We start from the raw sequence: 21,944 nt of genomic DNA, 5'->3' as shown, positions 1-21,944 counted from the left end.
GGGAGAGTTAGTCACTCACTGAGTATGTTGAGCACTGAGTCTTTCCGAAACATGACTAGGTTGCCCATCATCACATGGCACACCAGCTCCTGGAGCTGAGGAGGAGCAGAGGGAGGGCAAACCATTAGTTCGTGGAGGCGAAGAGGCCAGAAGGAGGAGCAGGAGGTGGCTCAGGAGAGGAAATTGGGCAGTGAAGACCACGCTGACAGGGACAGGGTGTACACAGCAGTGAGGAAGGCTGCAGATGATGAACACAGCCGCAGTTTACTCTGGAGCAAAAACATCGATGGAAGCTCCTCCCCATACCCCAAGGACACAGCAAGGCTGGGCACCTGCTTAGCTGACCTGAGCTGGGTTTGAAGAGGTGGGTGGCCAGGCCCTGCACTGAGAGGTGGCCAGGGCAAGGGCAAGGCAGGAGGCGGCTGGGGGCAGAGTGCCCCTCGTGAGCCGGGATTGGGGCTCATGGGGGACCCAGGTCCGACCTGAGAGGTGCTGAGCACGGTGGGGTAGTCAGGCAGGGACAGCCTGACTCTGTCCATCCCATGGCAAGAGGCAGCCAGCTGACAGCTAACCACACAACGCTGAGCTCTTCAGGTGGGCATAGGTGCACTCAAAGCACACGGAGAGTAAGGGGGACCACGCAGGACAGATTGAGCCCGGCCAGCCTTCCTGAGCTTGGCTGCGTGCTCACAGAGCATGGGGTCCTGCGTGCATGTCTGGGGAGGAAGCAGAGTGCCCGAGGTCCCCAGCCCTACTCTGGAGGCTCCTCTGGGCAAGTCAGAGCTCTGAGCTTACCTGCGCAGAGTCAATAACAGCCACAATCATGTTCAGCAGCTCTCCACTCCTTAGCGTCTCATCTGGAAACTAGAAAGAAAAAGAAGAAAATGAGGGTGGACCTGACTTAAAAAGGAATTACATATTTATTTGAAAGAGTAACAGAGAGAAAAAAAATCTGTCTGTCAGTTAACTCCTGGCCAGGGCTGGGTCAGATCAAAGCCAGGAGCCAGGAGCTTCCTCCGGGTCTCCCACATGAGTGCAGGGTCCCAAGCACTTGGGTCATCCTCTGCTGCTTTTCCTAGGTCATTAGCAGAGAGCTGCATTGGAAGTGGAACAGCTGGGACTCGAACTGATGCTCACATGAGATGCTGGCATCACAGGCAGTGATTTAACCCACTGTCTCATAACACTAACACCTGACCCTTGGACTTTGGCCTCATAACCGACTTTCCTGCCTCCTCTTCACATGCTAAGGGTCTGGCTGGAGCAACAAATATGGCACGAACACCACGCCCTTAAACAGAGACCCCACAGCTATGCGGGCAGGAATCTAGTCAAAAAACCCTCAAATTCCATCATTTGATTATTTATTTATTTAAAGGGCAGAAAAGCGGGACAGAGATGGATTTCTCTCCCACCGGGTCACTTCCCAAGTGCCTACAGCATCTGGGGTTGGCCAGGACAAACCCAGGAACCTAAGGTTCAACGTGGGTCTCCTCACTGAGTGGCAGGGCCATCATTGGCTGTTAGCAGGAAGCTGGATTGGCAGTGAAGCCAGGACTTGAACCAGGAACTCAGTTATGGCAATGTGGGCACCTTGAGTGTCATCTTAACTACTGCGCCAAATGCATGCCCATTTTACTATTGTTGTGTGCACAAGATAAGGGATGTTGGTGTGTCAGGCATAGTGTGTGTGTGTCTGTATAAGGAAAGCAATGGGCAGCTACCCAGGGATACGAGGGAGCTGAAGGGGCTGGACTCAATGGCTGCTTCCATATGGGAACACAAGCACATATACATTCTATGCTGACGCTCAGGCAAACGGGCAAAACCATGGAGAGAGCAGGTCTGCGGGGATGTGTGGGGGTGGCAGGCCCCCCAGGAGCAGGAAGGAGCAAGGGGAGGGAGGTGCCTTGTGTTTGGTGGCATCTGCGCCTCTCTCTGCCCCCTCCTCCAGTGTGACCGAGATCACGGTTCCTCCTGTCAGGCCCACACCCTGGGCCCCAGTTTCCCAATTCCTGGGAACTGTCACCAAGAGAAGGAAGAGCTCTTCCTCCTACGTCCTTGTTCCTGGAGAAGCCTGCGCATGAACCAGGGGAAATGAAAGTGAGTTTCCACCACACAAGTCCTGGTCTTCAGGAACCACTGGAGAGAACCCATGCTGGGCTGTCAGAGGAACGCTGGGCTTAGGGCCTCTACTCCGGATCCCAAAGATGGGCTGAAGCTGAGGCATCACATATAGAGGCCCAGATTCCTGACTCACAACCTGCTAAACCAAAGAGGCGGCTAGCTGCAGTGTGTCCACCAGTGGCCCATGGAGGTGAGCAGCATGAGCAAAGGAGCAGTGGCATTGTGTAATGTTCCAAGCTTGCTCGGAGCCTGGTAGTCTCCTGGCAGCCCTGGACCCTGGTGCCCATGCCCCTGCATGGACAGAGCTGGAAGCACTGACCTCTGTGTAGATGGAGGGTGTGAGGTGGCATAGCAGCCGCACGTCATCCTCCTGGCAAGCCTTCATGTCCATCATCAGGCAGGTGTGCAGGTCGCCCAGCTGGGTGGCCTGAGCAAATGACTCGTAGAGGTTCATCTTCCCAGCAGCGGCTTTACTGCAAGAGCAGGTGGGCTTAGGTCGACAGCCTGCTTCCCCACTCGAGCGATCCTAGAATTCTAGAATTCTCTTCTGTCCCATGCCTCCTTGTCTTCCCCAAGACCTTCACAACTTAGAGGACAACCAGGAACCCTTCTCCTTTGTCCCCATCCTTCCTCAGGGCTCCAACCCAAAGCAGTGGAGCTGCTGACTGCTAAGGGGTAGGGCAGCAGAAAAAGGCTCGGGCCAATCTGTGGAGGTTCCCTCTTGCTGTCTGCCTCCAGCCCCTTGTCACACACAAAGCCAGTCTGAGACCACTCACAGGCCTCACTCTAAAGCCTGAAACACAGTTCTCAGGAGATAACACAGGAGACAAAAGCCTAAGTGGGAAATGGAAAAATCTAGTAGATTTGACTCCATAAATACTGAGCATTTCTTATTTCAAAGGAGGCCATCAAAAAGGTGAAAAAGACAATCTACAGAGGGGGAAGAAACATTCGCAAACAGTGTATTTGATAAGGGACTTGCATCCAAAGTATATAACAGATTTTTAAAAGTCAATGTGGTGGGGGAGCGGGGTAAAAAAAAAGTCAATAACAAAAAGACTTAAAAATGGTAAAGGATTAAAGATTTTTCTCCAAAGAAAACCTATAAATGGTCAATAAGCAGGGAAATGCAGAGAAAAAGTACACTGAGGGCCCATGTCACACCACCCAGAAAGGCTGGAGTGAAAAAGCCAGCCACATGCTGGGAGCAGGTGGGGGAATGGGAACTTGCACTCATTCCTGGAGGGAGCAGGGAACAGTTGCAGTCCCACCCCCTTTCCTGCAGTGCCAGCTGTGTTCCGAGCAACTGACAGCTTGTGGCTCACCCCTAAGCCTGTGTGGGAATGCTCATAGCAGCTGTGCTAGCCAGAGCCTCAGACACCAAATAACTCAAATGTCTGACATGGGTCAAACAGAATACATCCACACACTGGCCTGTTATCTGCCCACAGCAAGGAAGGAAGGGCTGACAGATGTTACTACACATCTGAAATGTGAAAACATGCCAAGCGAGGACCACTGAGTCACAGAGGGTCACACACCGCCTGACTCCATGTATACAAGTCACCCAGGTCAGTGTGCAGATCAGGTGGAAGAACAGGACAGTGGCTGTTGCTGCATGTGGCTGGGGTTTCTTTGTGTAATAGCTGTACAACTTCAAAAAAGTACTAAAACTGTGGTTATGCAACAAGGTGGAGGAATCCACCATGGTGGGAGGGTTTGGGGAGGGGTGGGGAGAATCCAAGTACCTATGAAACTGTGTCACATAATACAATGCAATTAATGAATAAAAAAAAAACACATAAAAAAAAAGTACTAAAAACCACAGCCATACACTTTACAAAGGTAATTTGTATGGCATGTGGGCAAAGGGGGCCATTCAGGATGACCAGTGCTGAATTGCTCAACAGGGGCCACACCCACCTGGCCCTCAGGTAGTAGAGCAGGTGGTAGCCAATCTTGGGCTGCTTCTGATAGAGCTCGGAGAGAAGGTCCAGAAGCAGAGAGAAGCTGCTGTTGTCTTCCTGCATCTGGCACAGGTTCCTGGAGGTGGGGAATGGAGGTGGGGCTCCACCACAAGCACACTCTCCCAGGGGGCTTTGGGGCTGGCAGGCACTGTCTGTGCCCACTGCAGGGGCCCTCCTTCCTCATTCCTGCCGTAGGACAGGAACGCACAAGGGCTGGGTGGGGCTTACCTGAATATCAGGTAGAGGGGCTTTCCGACTGACTCCTCCAGGGACCTGCGGGAGGAGGTTATATAAGAGGGGCGGTGCACAGGGAGCGGCTGCACAGCAGGTGGACATTATGAAGGATGCCAGCCTGCTGTTGCTTTTCTGCTGCGGGGCTTGGAACCACAATGTGCTGTTATCACCCCCAAAGGTGAGAGAGACTCCTGTCCTTCGGGCAAAGGCCAGGCCAGGGTCCTATTTCACCTGCAGCAGCAGGGGCTGGGCTGTGAGGCTCAGCAGCAGAAGCTGGAAGCACAGGGAGGAGATGCCAGACCACCGAACCAGGACCCCTGATACTCAGTGGGTAAACATTAACCGTATTGAAATGCTTCTGCATATGTGAGCACGAAAGGAACAAGTTGGTCTCTTGCACTTGGCTGCAAGCGCACACCAGTGGCTCCCGAGGCCCAGGGGTCAGCTAGGTGAGCCTTACTCCTCGGTGATCTCCTCGGGTAGCACCTCGCCTCGGAAGTGGGCCTTAAAGAGCTCCTGGAGGCAGGAAGCCAGGACAGACAGCTGCTCCGAGTCAAAGTCTTCCTAAGGGGAGAGGGAGACAAAGGTGGGGAGATCACGCAGACCCAGGCCTCACTGCCCCTCTCCTCCAAACCTTGGAGTCACCTGCTTCTACCTCTGCGAAGAGCAAGCCCCCCATCCCTCCACCTCCCATCTCAGGGGAAGGGGGTGGGAAAGGAAGGAGTCAGGGAGTAGGTTCCCAGGAGACACAGTAGGAGGGGAGGGCTCTGAGCTGGGCAGGCTGGGCTGCTTCCTCCCTAAGGGACTGGACTCTTCCTCACCTCCAAGACCTGATCCACGATTTCCTGCATGACCTCACACTGGGCTTCCGTGTCACTGCAGTGCGGAAGTGAGAGGAAATCTCAGGAACACACACGAGAGCAGAGGGCAGGGCTCATGCCCGGGGCACACGCACACGCATGCACAGACACAGGACAAAGGCGCTCTGTGTCTCAGACCACAGTGAAGGTAGCGGGGTGGGGCAGCGCTGGGGCGGAAGCTGCTGCTTTCTGGGTAGACACCCATAGAAAACTTGGGAAACTCCTTATCAGTCCTGCTTGGGTTCCCCCAGAGCCTAGGAGGTAGATTCTGAGGTGCTGGGAGACGAGGTCACCCCACTCCTGGCCCATGCTCCCCAGCACAGACTGCACCATTTGGCCATGGCCTTGGGGCAGCAGGCAGAGAAGCCATGCTAGACTCCCGAGGTGGGGGGACAGTGTCTGCACCTACCTCCCCTTTTGCAGCTGCAAAACTTTATCTCTTAGGGACTCGTCCAGCTGGTCAAGGTAAGGGGTGATGTCCACTGGTTCCTCCACCACTGTCTCCTTGATGGGATGGAAGCGAAATTCTCTCTTCTTTCCTGAAGGAAGTTAGTTGGCTCAGCGCCAGCTGCGGCCAGACCCCTTGGACACGTGTCCCTTCCTCGCGGGTCAGTAACAAGTGCCTCCCCGTGTACGTGTCCTAGCTCTTACAGGCAAACAGGCCCTGGAACCGCTTCTTTCCTTCCTGGCCCCGCACTGTTAAGAACAGACTCTGGACCAGAAGCCTCATCCAGGAACCCTGACAATAAAACTTGAGGAGACAGCAGAGAACTGTTCCTCCCAGGGGCGCCACCCCAAGCCACCTCAGGCTGCCACCTCACCTTTGCTGTTGAGGTCCTCCTCGTCGTCACTGAAGGCCGCCTCTGCATTGTCATAGCAACTCTCATCCTTGTCCGACAGATGGTTGTCCATCTCCATGGAAACTGGCTCCTCGATTTTGACTTGGGAGTCAAGGGAAACCAGGGTTTGCCACCCTCCTTGGCCTTCTAACACACCCCCATGTTTCTGGGAAGGGGAGACTGCAATGCACATCTAGTTTTAAGACCCTGGAAAGAGGACTGACTGGAAGGACAGCCTTCTTGTCCTCACAGCTTCCATGGCCTGCAGTGGGATGGTCACAAGGAGTAAGAAAGCGCAGGACCGGAGTCTACTGTGGTTGGCTGAGTCAGGAGTTAGACTTTGTAGCAGTCCCCTGGGCACTGTAACGTGCAACAACCAAGTTGACAAGGACTGCTTTTCTCTGCTTATGCCCCACAGGCGGCAGTTTGGAGTTGGGAGCAAGGTTTGAGAACCAACATGACAACCTCTCGTCAGCAACTAAAGAGATGAGAAGTGACAAGACAACGGGGAGCATCAAAGGCAGATGAGCACACATCCCATGAAAGGCTTCTACCTACTGAGAAGACAGCAAAGGGAACAAGTAACAGTTAAGAGAAAGATTAGTGAAGGTCAGAGAAGACTGGCTCAAGGGAGAGAACCAAGAGAGACAACAGAGAGAGGAATGAAAAGAGAACACCAGGAAGGAGAACTGAGGTGAACACTGTCACAGAGGCAGAGAACCACAGCGAGGACATCCTAAGAGGCTCTGGCTGGAGAGCCCGGGATGTCTCCTCCTTCCTCCAACACAGGTGACAGGATGAGGGGGCACACACCTTCCACAGGGGGCGATGGAGAGCTGCAGAATTCAGGAAACTTCTCTCTCAGCATTGCCCGCAGTTCTTTGTCCAATTTAGGGTTGTCAAATAGGGGAGCCAAGTGTCTAACAGGGAATGCAAAGGAAAGTCAACATGAGAGCCCCTCATTTCTAATTCAACCTGGAGTTAAAAAGAGGTCTGAGCCCAATCAGTATAGTCGGGCCACTCCCAGGCCCTTGGACAAAGCCAACAGAAGGCAACTGAAGCCTTTTGTGATATAAGGTAAAAACAAAGTAAGAGAGAAATTTCTCTATAACTCAAGAGGATGTGGCCCAGCACAGTAGAATCAGAACTCCACACCATTAAAGGAAAAGGCCAGGAGGGCCATGGCAGTATTAGGACAGGCCTGACCTGCCAGCAGCTAGACCTCAGCAACACAACCCTTCCCCAACCTCAGTTGTCAGTTCCTTACGCCAAGACCCGCTTCTCCACAATGTGGTTGAGGGAGGAAAAGACACCCTGTCGCACGTGGCCCTCCAATGGTGGATAGAAGTTGGGAATGATCTGGAAGGGAAGGAGGGAAGGAAAGAATGAACACAGGACTCTCCATGTAGACAGTTCTCGATGCTGTTCTGGTTTTGCTGAGGGGATGCAGACTGGACAGTAGGATTCCTGACTGGTTCAGTCTAGGCGTTAATGTGGAAAACTCTTACTAAACCTAAATATTCCTCAATGACACTGCAGTCTACCTGGAGACATTGTCCCTGTGGCGGAGAAGCTGCCAGAAACATGGGAAGAGCCACTTGGAGAGGCAGAAATACAGGAGGACTAGGTGATACGACCCATAGACCTAGCCAAAGGGCCCCAGGGAGAGCCAGTCACCAAGCACTCCAGGCAGACTGTAGAGGCTCTGCACATTCAGGACTGGGGAGAAAACAAAGGGGCTGACACTTACACGGCACATGAAGTCCAGGAGTGTGGCAGTGATGGCTGGGTGGGGTTTCATGGAGTGATGCATGACCAGGATGGCTGGTTCTAGAGAATGTGGAATTAAAGGGTCCCTCTACATCAGACAGCCTGTCTCCATCTCCACAAAACACCATAACCCCATACCCATAACCGATAACCCATAACCCTGTTCCCTCTCCCCCATTGCCACTGGGTAGATCTAAGAGCAGGCAGTCCCTCTCTCAGCTTAGCCCCCTTCCCTCCCTTCTTGTCCCCAGCATTCAACTTGCTGAACAAAGGCAGAAGTAACAGAAAAGCGGAATGTGGGCGAGTCACTTCCTTGCCGTCCCCCCTCCCTCAACACAAAGCCTAGGCAAAAGGTTGTGGGGAGAAGGGGGTGGGGTGATGGCTTAGCCTCATCAAAGCAATTTTCCTTCTAGGTCAAGGGAGAACTGATGAGGAACACCGGAACTGGTACCAGATAAGCTGCCTCAAACTCCTCACAGCCTGCGATTTATGAATGCCATCACCAGGACAAGGTAGCGGGGCCTGGGGGTGGGGCAGTGGCTCAGCTTGGTCTTAGTCACATACCTATGTTCATAATGCTGTCCTTGTCAGGGCTAAAGAACAACCAGTCGTAAAACAAAGCCAGCTTGGCATTAGAGGCAGCAACATTTGACTAGAAAAGAGAAGGGAGGAAAAAACACAGCTGACCTCACCAACCAGCCCCTTGTCCATGGAGGCCAAGATAGATTCCAGGCCTGCTGGGCTGTCTCATCCAAGAATTTTGGTTCCTAATGACACAGGATGGAACCCCATGGGGAGAGCTGTACCTGCGCCTGTGTTGTTTGAGTGACCCTGTGGTCTCACCCACCACGGTGAACAGTGCTGGCGTGGGTGCTTCACACATCCTAAAGTGTGCATCCCTGATCCCCATGAGGGGAAACCTTTGGGCTGAGGAGTTCACAACCACCCCTGAGCTCACAGACTACTCCTGAAGAGGAGACCCCATGAGGGGGTCTGCTGCTACATCTGAATCAGCATGGCCAAGGACTCACGCAGAAGGGGAAGGCAGAACCCGGTCAGAAGAGGTCAGGGGGCAGCCAGGTGCCAGAGACCAGAGTTTTCCACCCCAGGCACAGGGAGGAAAACTTTGGGAAGGAAAATGGCCACCTGTGTGTTCACTATTTGGAGAAGGAAATACCAAAGCTGATGCCAAGAGGCACAGAGGTGTGGTGTAAGGAATGCCAGTCCTGAATCCCGGGAAGGGACAATTTAGTGGAATAACCACATCAAGAAGGAACACCTTCCTCAGAGAGCCAGGCTCCAGGGCTAGCAGGCACTAACGTGGCAGATGAACCCTGGGTGGGAAACAATGAGTGCAACCCAACTTCTTGAGGCCTTAAAGGAGGTGGGACAGGAGAATGAAATATCCAGAGAACCAGACGAGAAGAAGGGTCCTGAGGGGTCAGGTGGCCCTGGAGCAACAAGAAGCAAGGAGGTACGTGGACCATGAAGAGGTGCCCTTCACATCTCAATATCCTGTACCACATGGCCTAGGCTCTCACCGTACAGGTCGTCAGGAGCCAACCAATGATGGCCCATCGGGGCAAGATATCTGAGCTGAGTACTTCGTTCGAAGGGTGAACCACCCCACAGATGTAGCGGATGAGGTCACAGCGCAGAGACTGACTGTCGGGGGTGGACAGGTACTGCCGTTGGAACCAATCCTGGTACCGCTTTTGCTGGCCAAATCGCACCTAGGAGAAGGGGCAAGTTGGGAAAAGAAAACTTGGAATCAAGGGTAGGGTGCTAGGCAGAGCAACATGAGCACTAGACAACCCCAGGCTTGATTCGACTGCCATTTCTTCCCAACACTTCCTCTTAGCTTGCCCTGTCTCTGAAGACTTCCCTCCCTGGCAAGGCCTAGCATGTCAGGGATGCACTCTTGCCACTGACCTGATACTCCATTTACCCCTGCCTGTCACTGCACTCCACTTTTGATTCCCTTCTGTACCAGTCACTAATTCTCTGGTCATAAGGATAATCCTTCTCTTTCTTCTTCTGCCACTGGTGAACAGCAGGGAAAGAGGCTCAGGCGCAGGAGTGAAGCCTGTTCACCACTCAGCCTTGACGAGAGCTCCTGATGCCGGGTGACCCGACTGGACCAGCAGCGAAGGCACACACTTCCCCTGCGAGCTCTTCCCCTACACACACCCCAAATGGTTACAAAAAGCAATACTAAATAAGGAGAAGGATCTGGTTTTCCTCTATTCTCGTCAGAAGAAAACCAAAATAGAGCAGAAAGCCAAACAAACACAAAGACACATCTAGATCAGCACTGTCCAACAGGACTTTGTGCAATGATGGTGACTACTTGGAGCTCGAAACTCAGCTACTGCAAATGAGACACTTGAGTTTTAGCTTTTTACTTCATCACAAGTAATGTCACAGAAACGGCAACATGTGGCCAGTGGCTACCACCTGACACAGCACAGCCCTCACCAGTTTTCTTGGATGACTGGGGAAATGCAAAACTGGTTAGGATCAGGGTTCCCTGCTGCCGGACTGGCTGCAGAGGAACTGCCTGGGAAGCCTGCTAGGCTAGACTTCTCAGCCACTTCTCTGGGGAGTGGTACCAGGAAGCTCCACCTCTAACACACGTGCTCCTTAAGTAGATCAGTCGTCATTCAGCCACATCTGGAACCCCAAGTGAACATTCTTGCTCTACCCCTATATAGCACACTTATACTTGTGAATGACAGTACTTGCATGCAATTGATGCTTTCAGGGCTGCAAGCTTCACCAAGAGTTAGAACTGTAGCTCTTACTCAACACTACACTGCAGTTCTTAGCACCATGTCCAATGTGCAGGCACAGACTAAACAAAGGAAAACAGCCAGCAGCAAACAGATCAAGGCCACCCATTTAAACACCACTCCTGTGGTCAGTGCTCAGTGGTAGCAGGTCTGCTGCCTCAAGCAAGAAACAAGCTAGTCCCTGAAACTCCTCTCCCTGTTACAGCAGGTCAGCTTACCCGGGATGTCATGAAGAGGAGCTTAGTCTCCATATCCGGGGTGAGACGACAGGCTAGAAACTTCCGGGATGTTCTTGACTGAAGAAGTTGCAGGATACCTGAACAAGGGCAGAAGAATGGAGCAAAGAGAGGGGAGGGCATTTAGATCAGTGGCCGAGATGTTGCTTGGGGCCTGGCACAGTAGCCTAGTGGCTAAAATCCTTTCCTCGCATGAGCCCGGGATCCCACATGGGTGCCGGTTCTAATCCTGGCTGCTCTACTTCCCATCCAGCTCCCTGCTTGTAGCCTGGGAAGGCAGTCGAGGACAGCCCAAAGTCTTGGGATCCTGCACCCATGTGGGAGACCCCAAGAAAGCTCCTGGCTCCTGGTTTCAGATCAGGTCAGTTCCGGCCATTGCAGTCACTTAGGGAGTGAGCCAGCGGACAGAAGATCTTTCTGTCTATCCTTGTCTCTGTGAATCTGATTTTTCAATAAAATAAATAAATCTTTAAAAAAAAAAGATGCTGCCTGGGACACTGACTTCCCATCATTGGAGTGTTTCGGTTTGAGTCCCCCCTCTGCTCTCCATCTCAGCTTTCTATTAACGTACACCTAGGAGGCTGGTGCTGGCTAAGGCACCAGGATCCCTGCCACCCACAATACAGAAAGGGCTCTCGCTCCTAGCTTTGGCCTGGCCCGGTTCTACCTGTGTGGGCATTTGGGAGTGAACCACCAGATACAAGGTCTCTTCTGTTTACCTATTAAATCAGTAAATATTAGAGAAAGAAAAAAAAAAGGGGGGGGGGAGGAAGGAAGGGTGAGAGGAAGTAAGGGGAAAGAAAAGAAGCCAAGGTGAGGACCAGGAGTGGAAGACAGCTGAGACTGGGCCAGACACTGACAGCCAGGTGCCCTGCTCATGGGGAAATTCCAAGACAAGACGAAGAGAGAGGCACTGGTGCCAGCATCCCATATGGAGGCCAGTCTAAGTCCTGGCTGCTCCACCTCCAATCAAGCTCCCTGCAAGATGGATGGCCCAAATGCTTGGGCTCCTGTACCCACAAATTCCAGGCTTCTGGCTCTGAATCAGCTCAGCTCTGGCCGTTGCAGCCATTTGGGGAGTGAACTAGTGGATGTGAGATCTCTGTATTTCTCTCCTCTCTCAGTAATTCTGTGCCTCTAAAAACAAATCTCTCCCTTAAAAAAAAAAAAATAAAAAGAGAGAGAGGTCACGACAGGAGTGTGTGGGGATTCTACCCAGCACTGTGGTTCTGCTCCAACCCACATTACCCCCATGGCCAGCTCTAGCTAGTTAGCTTTTCTTCTCTGGCCTTCCAAGCCTCCTATCCATATCACTGAGGTCAGGGCAGATGGAAAGCCTACCCGTCTTCCTGGACCAGTGTGATGTGGCAGAATTATAAGCTCTGCAGTGAGAAAGATTGGAATCCAAACACCACCTATCACTTATGAGGTATGAGGACTTACAAATATGATCTACTTCCTCTGAATTTCCTTTTCTTTACTTGTAAAGGTAGAAACAGGGCCCTGATTCCTGTCCTGGCTGCTCTGCTTCCCATTTAGCTCCCTGCTTGTGACCTAGGAAAGCAAAAGAGACTGCCCAAAGCCTTGGGACCAGAGGATGTATGATCCTTCTGTTTCTCCTTCTCTGTATAAATCTGCCTTTCCAATAAAAATAAATAACACTTTAAAAAAAAAATGCAGACATGGGCTTGGCAGCGTGGCCTAGTGGCTAAGGTCCTTGCCTTGATCCCATATGGCCGCTGGTTCTAATCCCGGCAGCTCCACTTCCTCTCTATCTCTCCTCCTCTCAGTATATCTGACTTTGTAATAAGAATAAAATAAATCTTTAAAAAAAAAAATGCAGACATAAAAACACCAACAAACAGGGCTGTCCTGAACATGGAATGAGTTAATGCTGTGTGTGCACCTCACATGGCGACGCTCAGCAATTTGGCACATGTCCAGTATAGCCTGCAACGACCGGAGTATCAGGGAGCCTCAGCACTTTCCTCTCTTGCTGAGCATAGGCGCTGCATGAGTGCTCTGTGTCTGTGTGTGTGCGTGTGCAGTGGCATGGACGGGACTGCATGTTGGAGTGGGAAGCCAGGTTGTACAGACTACAGCAGGTCTTGGGGAAAAGGAAGAGGCCCTCCTCAGGAAAAGACACACAGAGACACCCACGCCCCTCCGAAAAGAGGATCCTTTGTCAAAGCCAAGACAGAGGAGAGATGACCCTTGGGGACAGGTGTTCTCTCACAGGACTGCCTCCAGCCCCTCCCACTGACTCAGTCTCACAAGTTGACCTCTGACCCTCCCGTTGGACTCAGTGAAGCTGGCAACTGGTCACTGGCTCACCTCCTGAGCCAAGGAACCACTGGGATGGGAGGAGTATTCAGCTCTCTGCCTGCCAAGCAGGGCTGTCTAGGAACCTCATGGACTGTTGTGTGGCTCTGCATTTCCAAGTCTAGTTAGATTTGGCAAAGCGTGCCTTGTCTGAGCTTTGCCTGACCACCAGAGGTTCCATCCACCTGATGGAAGGACACATTCAGTGACCTCTCACCTTCAAGGTCAAGAGGCCAGGACCTTACTTACCTGTGAACTGAGGACTCAAGGTTTGAGGGTTATGGATAATATCTTTCCAAAGTAGTTCAAATTCCGGTATCCTAGCAACATTCTGAAGTAGTCTCACGAGGTCCCGGCCAATCATTAAGCATTCCATGAACTTGATGGGGATGAGGGAAGGAGGGGGGACAGGAAAGAGAATAAAAACATGGATTGTTTACCTCCTGGAGAGAGGACAAAGGAACAACATGTTCTAGGGAGGAAAGGAAAGAGGGTGAAGGGACTATACGACTTCCTTTGGAACCCAGGGCTTGGCTCCTCGCTACTCAGGGAAGAGAGCTGGAGGCTGGGACTGATGTCAAGGATAGCAGCTTCCTTGGAAGTGCTGAGCCAACCCCCTTCTCCCCCCCCCCATTTCCTATTAACCTATTTCCCTCTCCACCCACAAGTCTACAGTTCCAAAAGGACAGAATTGGCAGACTGAGCCTCAGACACCCTATCCCAAGACTCCTTCTGTCTAACAAAACAATCTGTGGTGACGGAAACAATCTGTGTCTATGTAGTCCAAGCAATATCCATCGGAGACACATGGCCAGTGCAGCAAAAGAACTGAACTCTGAAGTTTTATCTGATATTAACATAGCCAGTGGCTGCGGCACCAACCTAATTCTGGAATCTTGCTCTTAAGAAACCTGATAGTATGGGGCTGGCATGAGAGTACAGTAGCTAAAAGCCCTGCCTTGCATGTACTGGGATTCCATATGGACGCCGGTTCTAATACCAGCAGCCCCACTTCCTAACCAGCTCCCTGCTTGTGGCCTGGGCAAGCAGGAGAGGATGGCCCAAAGCCTTGGGATCCTGTACCCCGCAGGAGACCCAGGAGAAGCTTCTGGCTCCTGGCTTCAGATTGGGGTAACTCCAGCCATTGTGGCCACTTGGGGAGTGAACCAGTGGACAGAAGACTTTCTGTCTCTCCTCTGTGTAGATCTGCCTTTCCCATAAAATAAATACATCTTAAAATATAAATAAATGAGAGTGAAAAAAAAAAAGAAAAAAAGAAACCTGTTAGTAGACAATCCATAACTACCTGACAGTGAGAATTACCCAGTGGGTAGGTGGGAGCAGAGAAGGGGACAACCTCACAGTGGGCACACCAGAGTGGTTTGTCCCTTTTGTACAACAGTGTCCTTGAAGCTGGCTAGGAACCTTGCCAGGACACCAGCATGTGGGTAGCATTTCTAGGAACTGGGGCTATTTCACACCCATCTCACCTCCCTCCTACCTGATCCTGAACTGCTCCCATCGCTAGGGAGGCATCTCTGGCCCAGATGCACAAAACCTCCAGAGATACCTCATCTTGGGTCTCTCTGCCCTCCCTCACCCGCTCCCGAAGCAGTGAGATGCAGAAGTCCACTTCCTTCTGCCGCAGGGCCTGGAGCTGGGCAGTGCCGTGGTGGTCCACGATGAGGCGGAGGTATGTGTAGACGGCCATGGCGATGAGGATGCTGCTCTTCAACACCCACTCCCTGCAAGAAGAAAGATACTGGCACCTGCATCCCACCTACACCTGTTCACCCTCCCCAGATGCGGCTCCAGTCCTTTCACTTATGTTGGACCAGCGGGTCCTGGGAGCAGCTTCCCTGGTGGTGTGCTTGCTCACTCATGCCAGGTGACTGACCAATACAGGTAAATGCTGAATGAAAGCAAACTTTCGCGTAAAACCTCTGTCTGCTGACTCATTCACTGAGAGCCAAGCTGGGTATGAGGCAATGTAGACAGAGATAAGCCACAGGTTTAACCCGGCTCAGACCCCGGGCGAGACACTTCCCAAGTGTCCCCCAAGTCAGTAGTTCTGAAGTGGGGCACAAGGACACTGGGGTTTTCTGTCCTTGTCAGGCTTAGCACTACCAGGTGACTCTACCCCAGATCCTTCCCCGGGTCGCTCTAGCTATGGACCCCACTCCCAGATAGTGAGTGAGTCACCTGCTTATAAAATCATTATCTGAGGAAAAAAGCAACCTGAGTTTGGATGGCAAAGTTCATTTTCCCAGGAGTCTTATAATGTCCCTGGGGAAGAAGAGGCATGAGGACAGTACTGCTCATTCTCTGTAACTTTAAAGGGGGAAGAGACAAAGATACAGTGGGGCAAGTCCTGAAATTAACGCTGTGTCCAAGGGCTCAAACTGGGGAGCTGTCTCCCCAAGCAAACAGTTGGTAATGGCTTTGGCAATCAATTAGCAGGCAGGGAACTGCAGGAAGAAGACAAGGAGTTTAATTAATCCAGCCAGGCAACATCCTGATTCCGGAAAAGTGCTCAAGTTACCTAATTAAAAAGCTCTGGCCCTTTCCTTCCACGGAATGAGAACACCAGCCAAGGATGCCAGGCAGGACCCCATTCCCCACTTGCTACATTTAGCCCCACAGTCTGAGAGCTGGTTGGAAGGGGGGAGAAGGAGGACGCGGAGGGCATAGCTTTAAATCTCCAGGTATTTACTTCCATCAAAAGATGTGAGGTTTGTAGGAAGGGGAGCAGATAGGGCAGGGAAGTTCTCTGGCTGTTACCCAATGCACTATGGGAAACTCAGCTTTAAGGAGGGGACAGGAGATATTTGTAACAAAATGAGAAAAATCACTGTTCAGGAACATCTCTGGCAGAAATGCCAAGCATATGTTAATCCTTGAATGGCATAATAAAGAAAAAGAAAAAGATGAGGGGAAGAGTCTCTGCCCAGCACGGTAGATCAGCACAGAAACCCAGGAGAGGCCACGGCGCAGTGAGAGACTACCATGATGTGTCTGGCTGTGGCAGCAGCCCCAGGCGCTGGCCCAGCTGCATATCATGCCCGGAGCGCTAGGTGGCACTGCACGGCAGGCCTGGGCACAAATGTGAATAACAGGAGGGCTATTCTTTCAGACAACAGATGATGCGGACAGCATTAGTTCAGGCAGTCATTTGGTTACTACTGTGTCTGCCTAGAGACAGGCTCAGAAATCAGCTCAGAGGCCACACGACCAAGAATAGGCCTCACTCCCACATGCAGAACAACCCTCACAACATGTCTCGTCCTTTACCTCGATGGGGCAGGGAAAGTGGCGACCAAACAGTTCCCTCTGCCCCTGTTTACGCCATCTATACCTGAGGCCTCCGAGCCCTGTGTGCAGACCAGCAGCGCCCGCTGATCTCCAAGAACTCCCTGCCCCACAATCCCTGTGCCACTTCAAAACTAGCCTGAGATGGACTGACAGACCTGGAGGGAGGAAAGAGGTACCAGCCAGGCCTGGGTGCTTGGCTGGCCCCACGCAGCTGAGCTCATTCCCCCAACTGCCCCCGCAAGAGAAACATTCCAAGGAGGTCTGCATCAAAAATAAACCCTTATCAGATGAGGCCAGATTTTCCTGGGCTCTGAGACACTCTAGACCTTCTTTCCCACTCCATCCCCAGGCCATGCTGGGACTGTAATGCCCATACTTGCCTCTCCCTGCCTTGACTCTTCTCTTTAAGGCCACATAACCCCTTCACTCCCATTCCCATCCTTATCCCCCCTCACAGGCATATATGGCTCTTGCCCCATCCCTCACGGTCGGCTCTACCTCTGCTCCGTCAGGATATCTAGGACACTTTCTGCCAACCAGATGTTTTTGGCTGTAACATCTCCACCTGTTTTTGAAATGGGGGAAAGAAAAAAAGAGAAGAGTTCTGATGAACAACTTGGTAAATCCAGTCCACCTCTGCCTCATCCTGGGGGTCCTCCCCAACATCCCATCGTTATGGTCCTGAGTGCTGGATAAACAGAACAGCCTTCTGTTTAGGGATGCTACCTCGCTTCCCCTTTTGCCTCTGGAGAGAAAGGGAGGGACACTTTGAAAATTTTTCAGACAACAAAGGTTCCATGGACTGGGAATTCAAGGGGGAACACTTCAGCCCTTGAAAAGGAATGCCTGAGAAGCACACACGAGAAAACCCCAGTGGGAGAGGAAGGCTGACATTCCAACAGGGCCGACAGCAGCCCAGCCTGTGGATGCTGGGGTCCTTTTGCTCAGATTTGGGACAAAGCAAGAGTTTCATGCTGCTGGGTGTTGCAGTCTTAGTGCTTACTGCAGAACTTTCTGGAGCACAAGCAATGTGTAACCTCTTGTGGGATCGAGAAGTGGGGGCAGGGTGTACCCAACAGGGAAGCAAAGTGCCAGGAGACAGGATTAAAATAGCCAGCACAACAACGCTATGCCTTGCCCCAAGTCCTGATTTAAAAATTCAGCATTCACATAGTCACACATCACAGAAGGCTCATCATACACATCCAAGCAGGAGCACCAGTGTTAAACCCTGAAGAGCAAACACCCATGAGCAAAAAGGCAGGGTCATTTCACACAGACACACGTAATCCGGGGTAGGAGAATAGCACAGACAGACCTCCTGAACATTCAGTGACTGGTAGAGAGTCAACCAATGCCAAGACAATAGATAATAAAAGCAAAATGTCAGGGTCTGTTCGGTGACATAGTGTGTCCCTCAGACTGGCTCCAATCAGATATCGTAATTACAAGGGAGCAAGTGGTCAGAACTCAGGGGCGGAGCCAGGAAATACATCCAGGCTTCTGAAAGCAAAATGACAGGGCAACAATTATGGGCCTTGATCCTCTCCCCAGGACCCAACAGGCCAAGAAACTTCAACTTCAGAGTGAAGAAGGGCTAAATGGGCTAAATGGGCCAAATATTGTCAGGCCCTGGGGTTGGTAGGAAATTGCTGTCTGCAATATCTGCAGCCAGAAGATGTCATCACCAGGAGGATAGAGTCTAAGCAACCCAGCAATGGTCCTCCAGTGGCTGAGTCGGCTCCAGGGCCTGGGTTAGCCTCTGGGCTTCTCGCCTCTTCTCCACACTCCTGCCATCCAACTCACCTGCAATCTGCTTCATAAATGTCATGCAAACACCGTCGGCTCCCAGAACCCCACTCTTCACCAATTCCCGTACCAACCACACCAACTACAGGAAACAGGCAGAAACAGAAGGGCAGAGCCCATAAGTTGAGAAAGGAGGTAATTTCAATTGCATTACAACACAGGCACACGGTGGTGGGGTGTGCTGCCCCTCCGATTCCCCCCTACCCTTCCCCTTCCCAGTAAGAAAGAAGATCCGCTTTCTGCCATCTGTAAGCAGGATCTTCTCTTTTCCTTCCAGCCTTACCTGAGTACGGCAGGTGTCCTGCAGTTTCAGGTACTTCTCCATGAGTATCTGGTTGATTTTATTCAGGACGATACTCATACCGTCACGACTCACCAGAGCCAAGTCCCGGTAGCACTGTGAGAAATGAGTTGGTGAGCAGCCAGCAAGCTGAGGCTAAGGCTTCTGCTCCCACCCTGAGGAAGTCCCTGCCCCGAGCCTCTCCAACTGCAGCAGCACCAGTGGGATGCTGAGTGGCAGCAAAACACTTTCCACTCTGGATGTTCTCCTCCTGTGGGACTCCTCCATCCCAAAATTATCCCTTGCTCTGTCACACAGAGGCAGGAAAAGGGACTGAGTTATCCTCTAATAAGGCAGGAAGGCCTGCTAGCAAGGCTTCTAGTCCTGTCCCTGTCCCCCTACCTCCCTTCTTAGGAAATGTCATACTGTTTGATGCCATGAGCTGAGCAAAAACAGGTGGAGGCCATCTGCTTTTCATCTGCCAGTAAAAGGTCAAGGCAGATGGATTTGGTTGAACAAGCTGAACAAGCTGGAAATGATCCCAAAGAGGCTTTTAGACCTGTCTGACCTAGCCAGACACAGCAGGGAGTGCCAGGAGATGATGAACCAGGGAACCAAGGTTCCAGAAAGGGGGCATGACTGAAACTACACTTTTTTTTTCCCCCATAGGTTTATTTTTTATTAGGCAGATTTACAGAGAGAAGGCAAGACAGAAAGATCCTTCATCTGCTGGTTCACTCCCCAAGTGGCCTCAATGGCTGGAGTTGAGCTGATCTGAAGCCAGGACCCAAGAGCTTTTCTGGGTCTCCCACATGGGCGCAGGGTCTCATGGTTTTGGGCCATTCTCGACTGCTTTCCTAGGCCACAAGCAGGGAGTTGGATAGGAAGTGGAGCAGCCAGGACACGAACTGGCAGCGATATGGGATCCTGGTGCAGGCAAGGCAAGGATTAAGCCACTAGGCTATTGTGCCAGGCCCTAAAACTATACCTTTTAACTAAAAATCTTTCAGCTTTCCTTTGGGGTACCCTTTGCTCTACCAAATATGGAAAAAGGAGGGGTCCTTCCAGCTCTGGCGGAAGGAGGAACTGGCAGCTTCTCTGACAGCCAATGAGTCCCTTCCCTACAGCTTTTCTCATCCTGTCCCTCTAGTGACACTGGACTCCTGGAGGAATACCTCAGGGAGCCTCATTAATAAACTCCTTGGCCAGCTGAGTTCCCTATCCTGTCAGGGTCTCATCCACAGGGGTAAAAACTAGGTCAGCAGCTTCCCCTAACCTTTGAAAGCAAGTTGCAAGGGTGGCATCAACAACAAACAATAGCTACTGTTCATGGCACTGTGCACAAACTTATGTATATACACACACACATATATAATGTATACCTATAATATATACACAATAAAATTGCATTTGATATACAGAACAACCCTTTGAAATAGGTTTTATATATTATTATTGCTACTTTGATAGATGAGAAATTCCATCTATCTACAATGTAGAGATGAAAGGAAAAACCAAGCTTCAAATTTAGGCAAATTCTACACTTCACATTTAATCATTCTTATAGCAACATGAGAAATAACCAGCAGGAGAACAGGCTACTGGAAATGGTGGTAAGAGCCTGTAATGTGTTTGAGGTTACTGTTTCTTTTCTTTCTTTCTTTTTAAACAGATTTAGTTATTTTTATTGGAAAGGCAGATTTACAGAGAAGGAAAGATCTTCCATCCACTGGTTCACTCCCAAAGTGGTCACACAGCCAGAGCAGAGCTGATCTGCAGCCAGGCAGCCTGGAGCCTCTTCCGGGTCTCCCATGTGGATGCAGGGTCCCAGGGCTTTGAGTCATCCTCTGCCAGGCCACAGCAAGGAGCTGGATGAAAAGTGGAGCAGGTGGGCCATGAATCAGCACCCTTGTGGATCCTGGTGGTTGCAAGTTTGGAATTTAGCCACTGAACCATTGCACTGGGTCCAAGGCTACTGTATTTCTAAATTGTTTAATTCCAAATGGATGTCCCCGTTAAGATCAGCTACACTCTGACCCAGTGTGACAAGACTTTCTAACAAATTAGCCATTTTCACTTTTTCCTGCTTCTATTGCTCTCATGTTAAACCAATGGATCTGATAAAAATAATCACATTAGAGATGCTCCATGAATCACAAATTTTTCATACCACTGGTTCTATCTGGGGCATATCTGCCCAATCAAAACAAACAAGGAATTGGTAAGGAGGCCTCATGGCAAACTGCCAATGTGCTGGATGGCAAATGTTAGCAGGCACGCCCTGGGACCTCCCCAAAGCTAAATCTCAGAATGGATCCAGATTCCTGCTAATGCACCTGGGAAGGCAGCGAACGACGGCTCAAGTGCTTAGGACCATGCACCCATGTGGGAGACCTGGAAGAAGCTCCTGGCTCTTGGCTTCAGATCAGCCCAGCTCTAGCCACTGTGGCCACTTAGGAAGTGAATGAGCGAATGGAAGATCAATCTCTTGTCCCTCCCTCTCTCTCTGTAACTGCCTTTCAAGTAAATCAATAAATCCTAGAGAGACAGAAATCTTGGTAAAGATTCTAGACCTACTGACTGCTAGAACTTGCACCTCTCGGGCCTCCAGCTTAGTACCCCAGATAGGCCTGTTCCCAGCTAAACAGACACGAGACGGAAAATAGAAACTCAAAGAATATAAACATTTGTGAGAGCTACTAAGAGGGCCGACGCAAACCAAGATGGAAATGAAATAAAATTCATCCCATGCATATTCTCCACTCCACCCATACCTGACTGCTTTCTCCCTGAGTTCTCTTGCTCATCTCTTCAATCCACCCTGGTTCCAATCACTAAGAAGTTCTAGTGAGCTAGCCCAATTCCTAGAACCCACCTGTCGGCACAGACACAGGCTTCTCAAACACCCCAGCCTCCCTTTCTGGGGATGGTTCTGTGGCACAATGAACTAAGCTGCTGCTTGTGACACCAGCATCCCATAGCCAAGCACTGGTTCAGCTCCCAGCTACTCCGCTTGTGCTCCAGCTCCCTGCTGATGAACTGGGAAGGCAGCAGATGATAGGCCAAGCACTGGGGCTCCTGCCATGCATGTGGGACACCCAAGGAAAGGGAAAGTGGCTTCTTTCTTACAGCTGGCACAGGAAAAAAAAAAAAAGGAGGGAAGGAAGGGAGGGAGGGGGAAGGGATAAACAAAGAAATAAAGCAAGGGAGAAAGAGAGGTAGAAGAAAGAGGAGAGATGGATGCTCCAGTTCCTTGCTTGGTTGGTCTGGATGCTCAAATTCCTAACATAGTAAGCATTTATAAGCAAAGCCACAATCTCTCACCTCAAGGTAAGGCAAAGAGCTAGGAATACCGCACACCCTACCCCTTCAATGAGATTTACTGGTTTACCCTGG

General features: G+C 51.2%; 1 protein-coding gene across 1 annotated transcript in view; it reads right to left on the bottom strand.

Moving 5' to 3' along the window:
* Window positions 1-21,944, bottom strand: part of INTS3 (integrator complex subunit 3) — a 39,629-nt gene that overhangs the window by 3,267 nt on the left and 14,418 nt on the right. Inside the window, exons 4-23 of the mRNA XM_058660293.1 lie at window positions 18,552-18,665; window positions 18,266-18,350; window positions 16,958-17,024; window positions 14,748-14,892; window positions 13,397-13,526; window positions 10,808-10,905; window positions 9,339-9,530; window positions 8,362-8,449; window positions 7,778-7,857; window positions 7,295-7,386; window positions 6,841-6,947; window positions 6,010-6,129; window positions 5,598-5,727; window positions 5,150-5,204; window positions 4,789-4,892; window positions 4,323-4,367; window positions 4,051-4,170; window positions 2,447-2,600; window positions 796-864; window positions 20-95 (exon numbers count right to left, since the gene is read on the bottom strand). Of these exons, the coding sequence (XP_058516276.1) occupies window positions 20-95; window positions 796-864; window positions 2,447-2,600; window positions 4,051-4,170; window positions 4,323-4,367; window positions 4,789-4,892; window positions 5,150-5,204; window positions 5,598-5,727; window positions 6,010-6,129; window positions 6,841-6,947; window positions 7,295-7,386; window positions 7,778-7,857; window positions 8,362-8,449; window positions 9,339-9,530; window positions 10,808-10,905; window positions 13,397-13,526; window positions 14,748-14,892; window positions 16,958-17,024; window positions 18,266-18,350; window positions 18,552-18,665 (2,071 nt within the window). The remainder of the gene's footprint in view (window positions 1-19; window positions 96-795; window positions 865-2,446; window positions 2,601-4,050; window positions 4,171-4,322; window positions 4,368-4,788; window positions 4,893-5,149; window positions 5,205-5,597; window positions 5,728-6,009; window positions 6,130-6,840; window positions 6,948-7,294; window positions 7,387-7,777; window positions 7,858-8,361; window positions 8,450-9,338; window positions 9,531-10,807; window positions 10,906-13,396; window positions 13,527-14,747; window positions 14,893-16,957; window positions 17,025-18,265; window positions 18,351-18,551; window positions 18,666-21,944) is intronic.

Source organism: Ochotona princeps, chromosome 2, assembly GCF_030435755.1.
Source record: "Ochotona princeps isolate mOchPri1 chromosome 2, mOchPri1.hap1, whole genome shotgun sequence".
NCBI lineage: Eukaryota > Metazoa > Chordata > Mammalia > Lagomorpha > Ochotonidae > Ochotona > Ochotona princeps.
The sequence above is the reverse complement of the archived record's forward strand: the minus strand, read 5'-3'. Positions and strand labels throughout refer to the sequence as shown.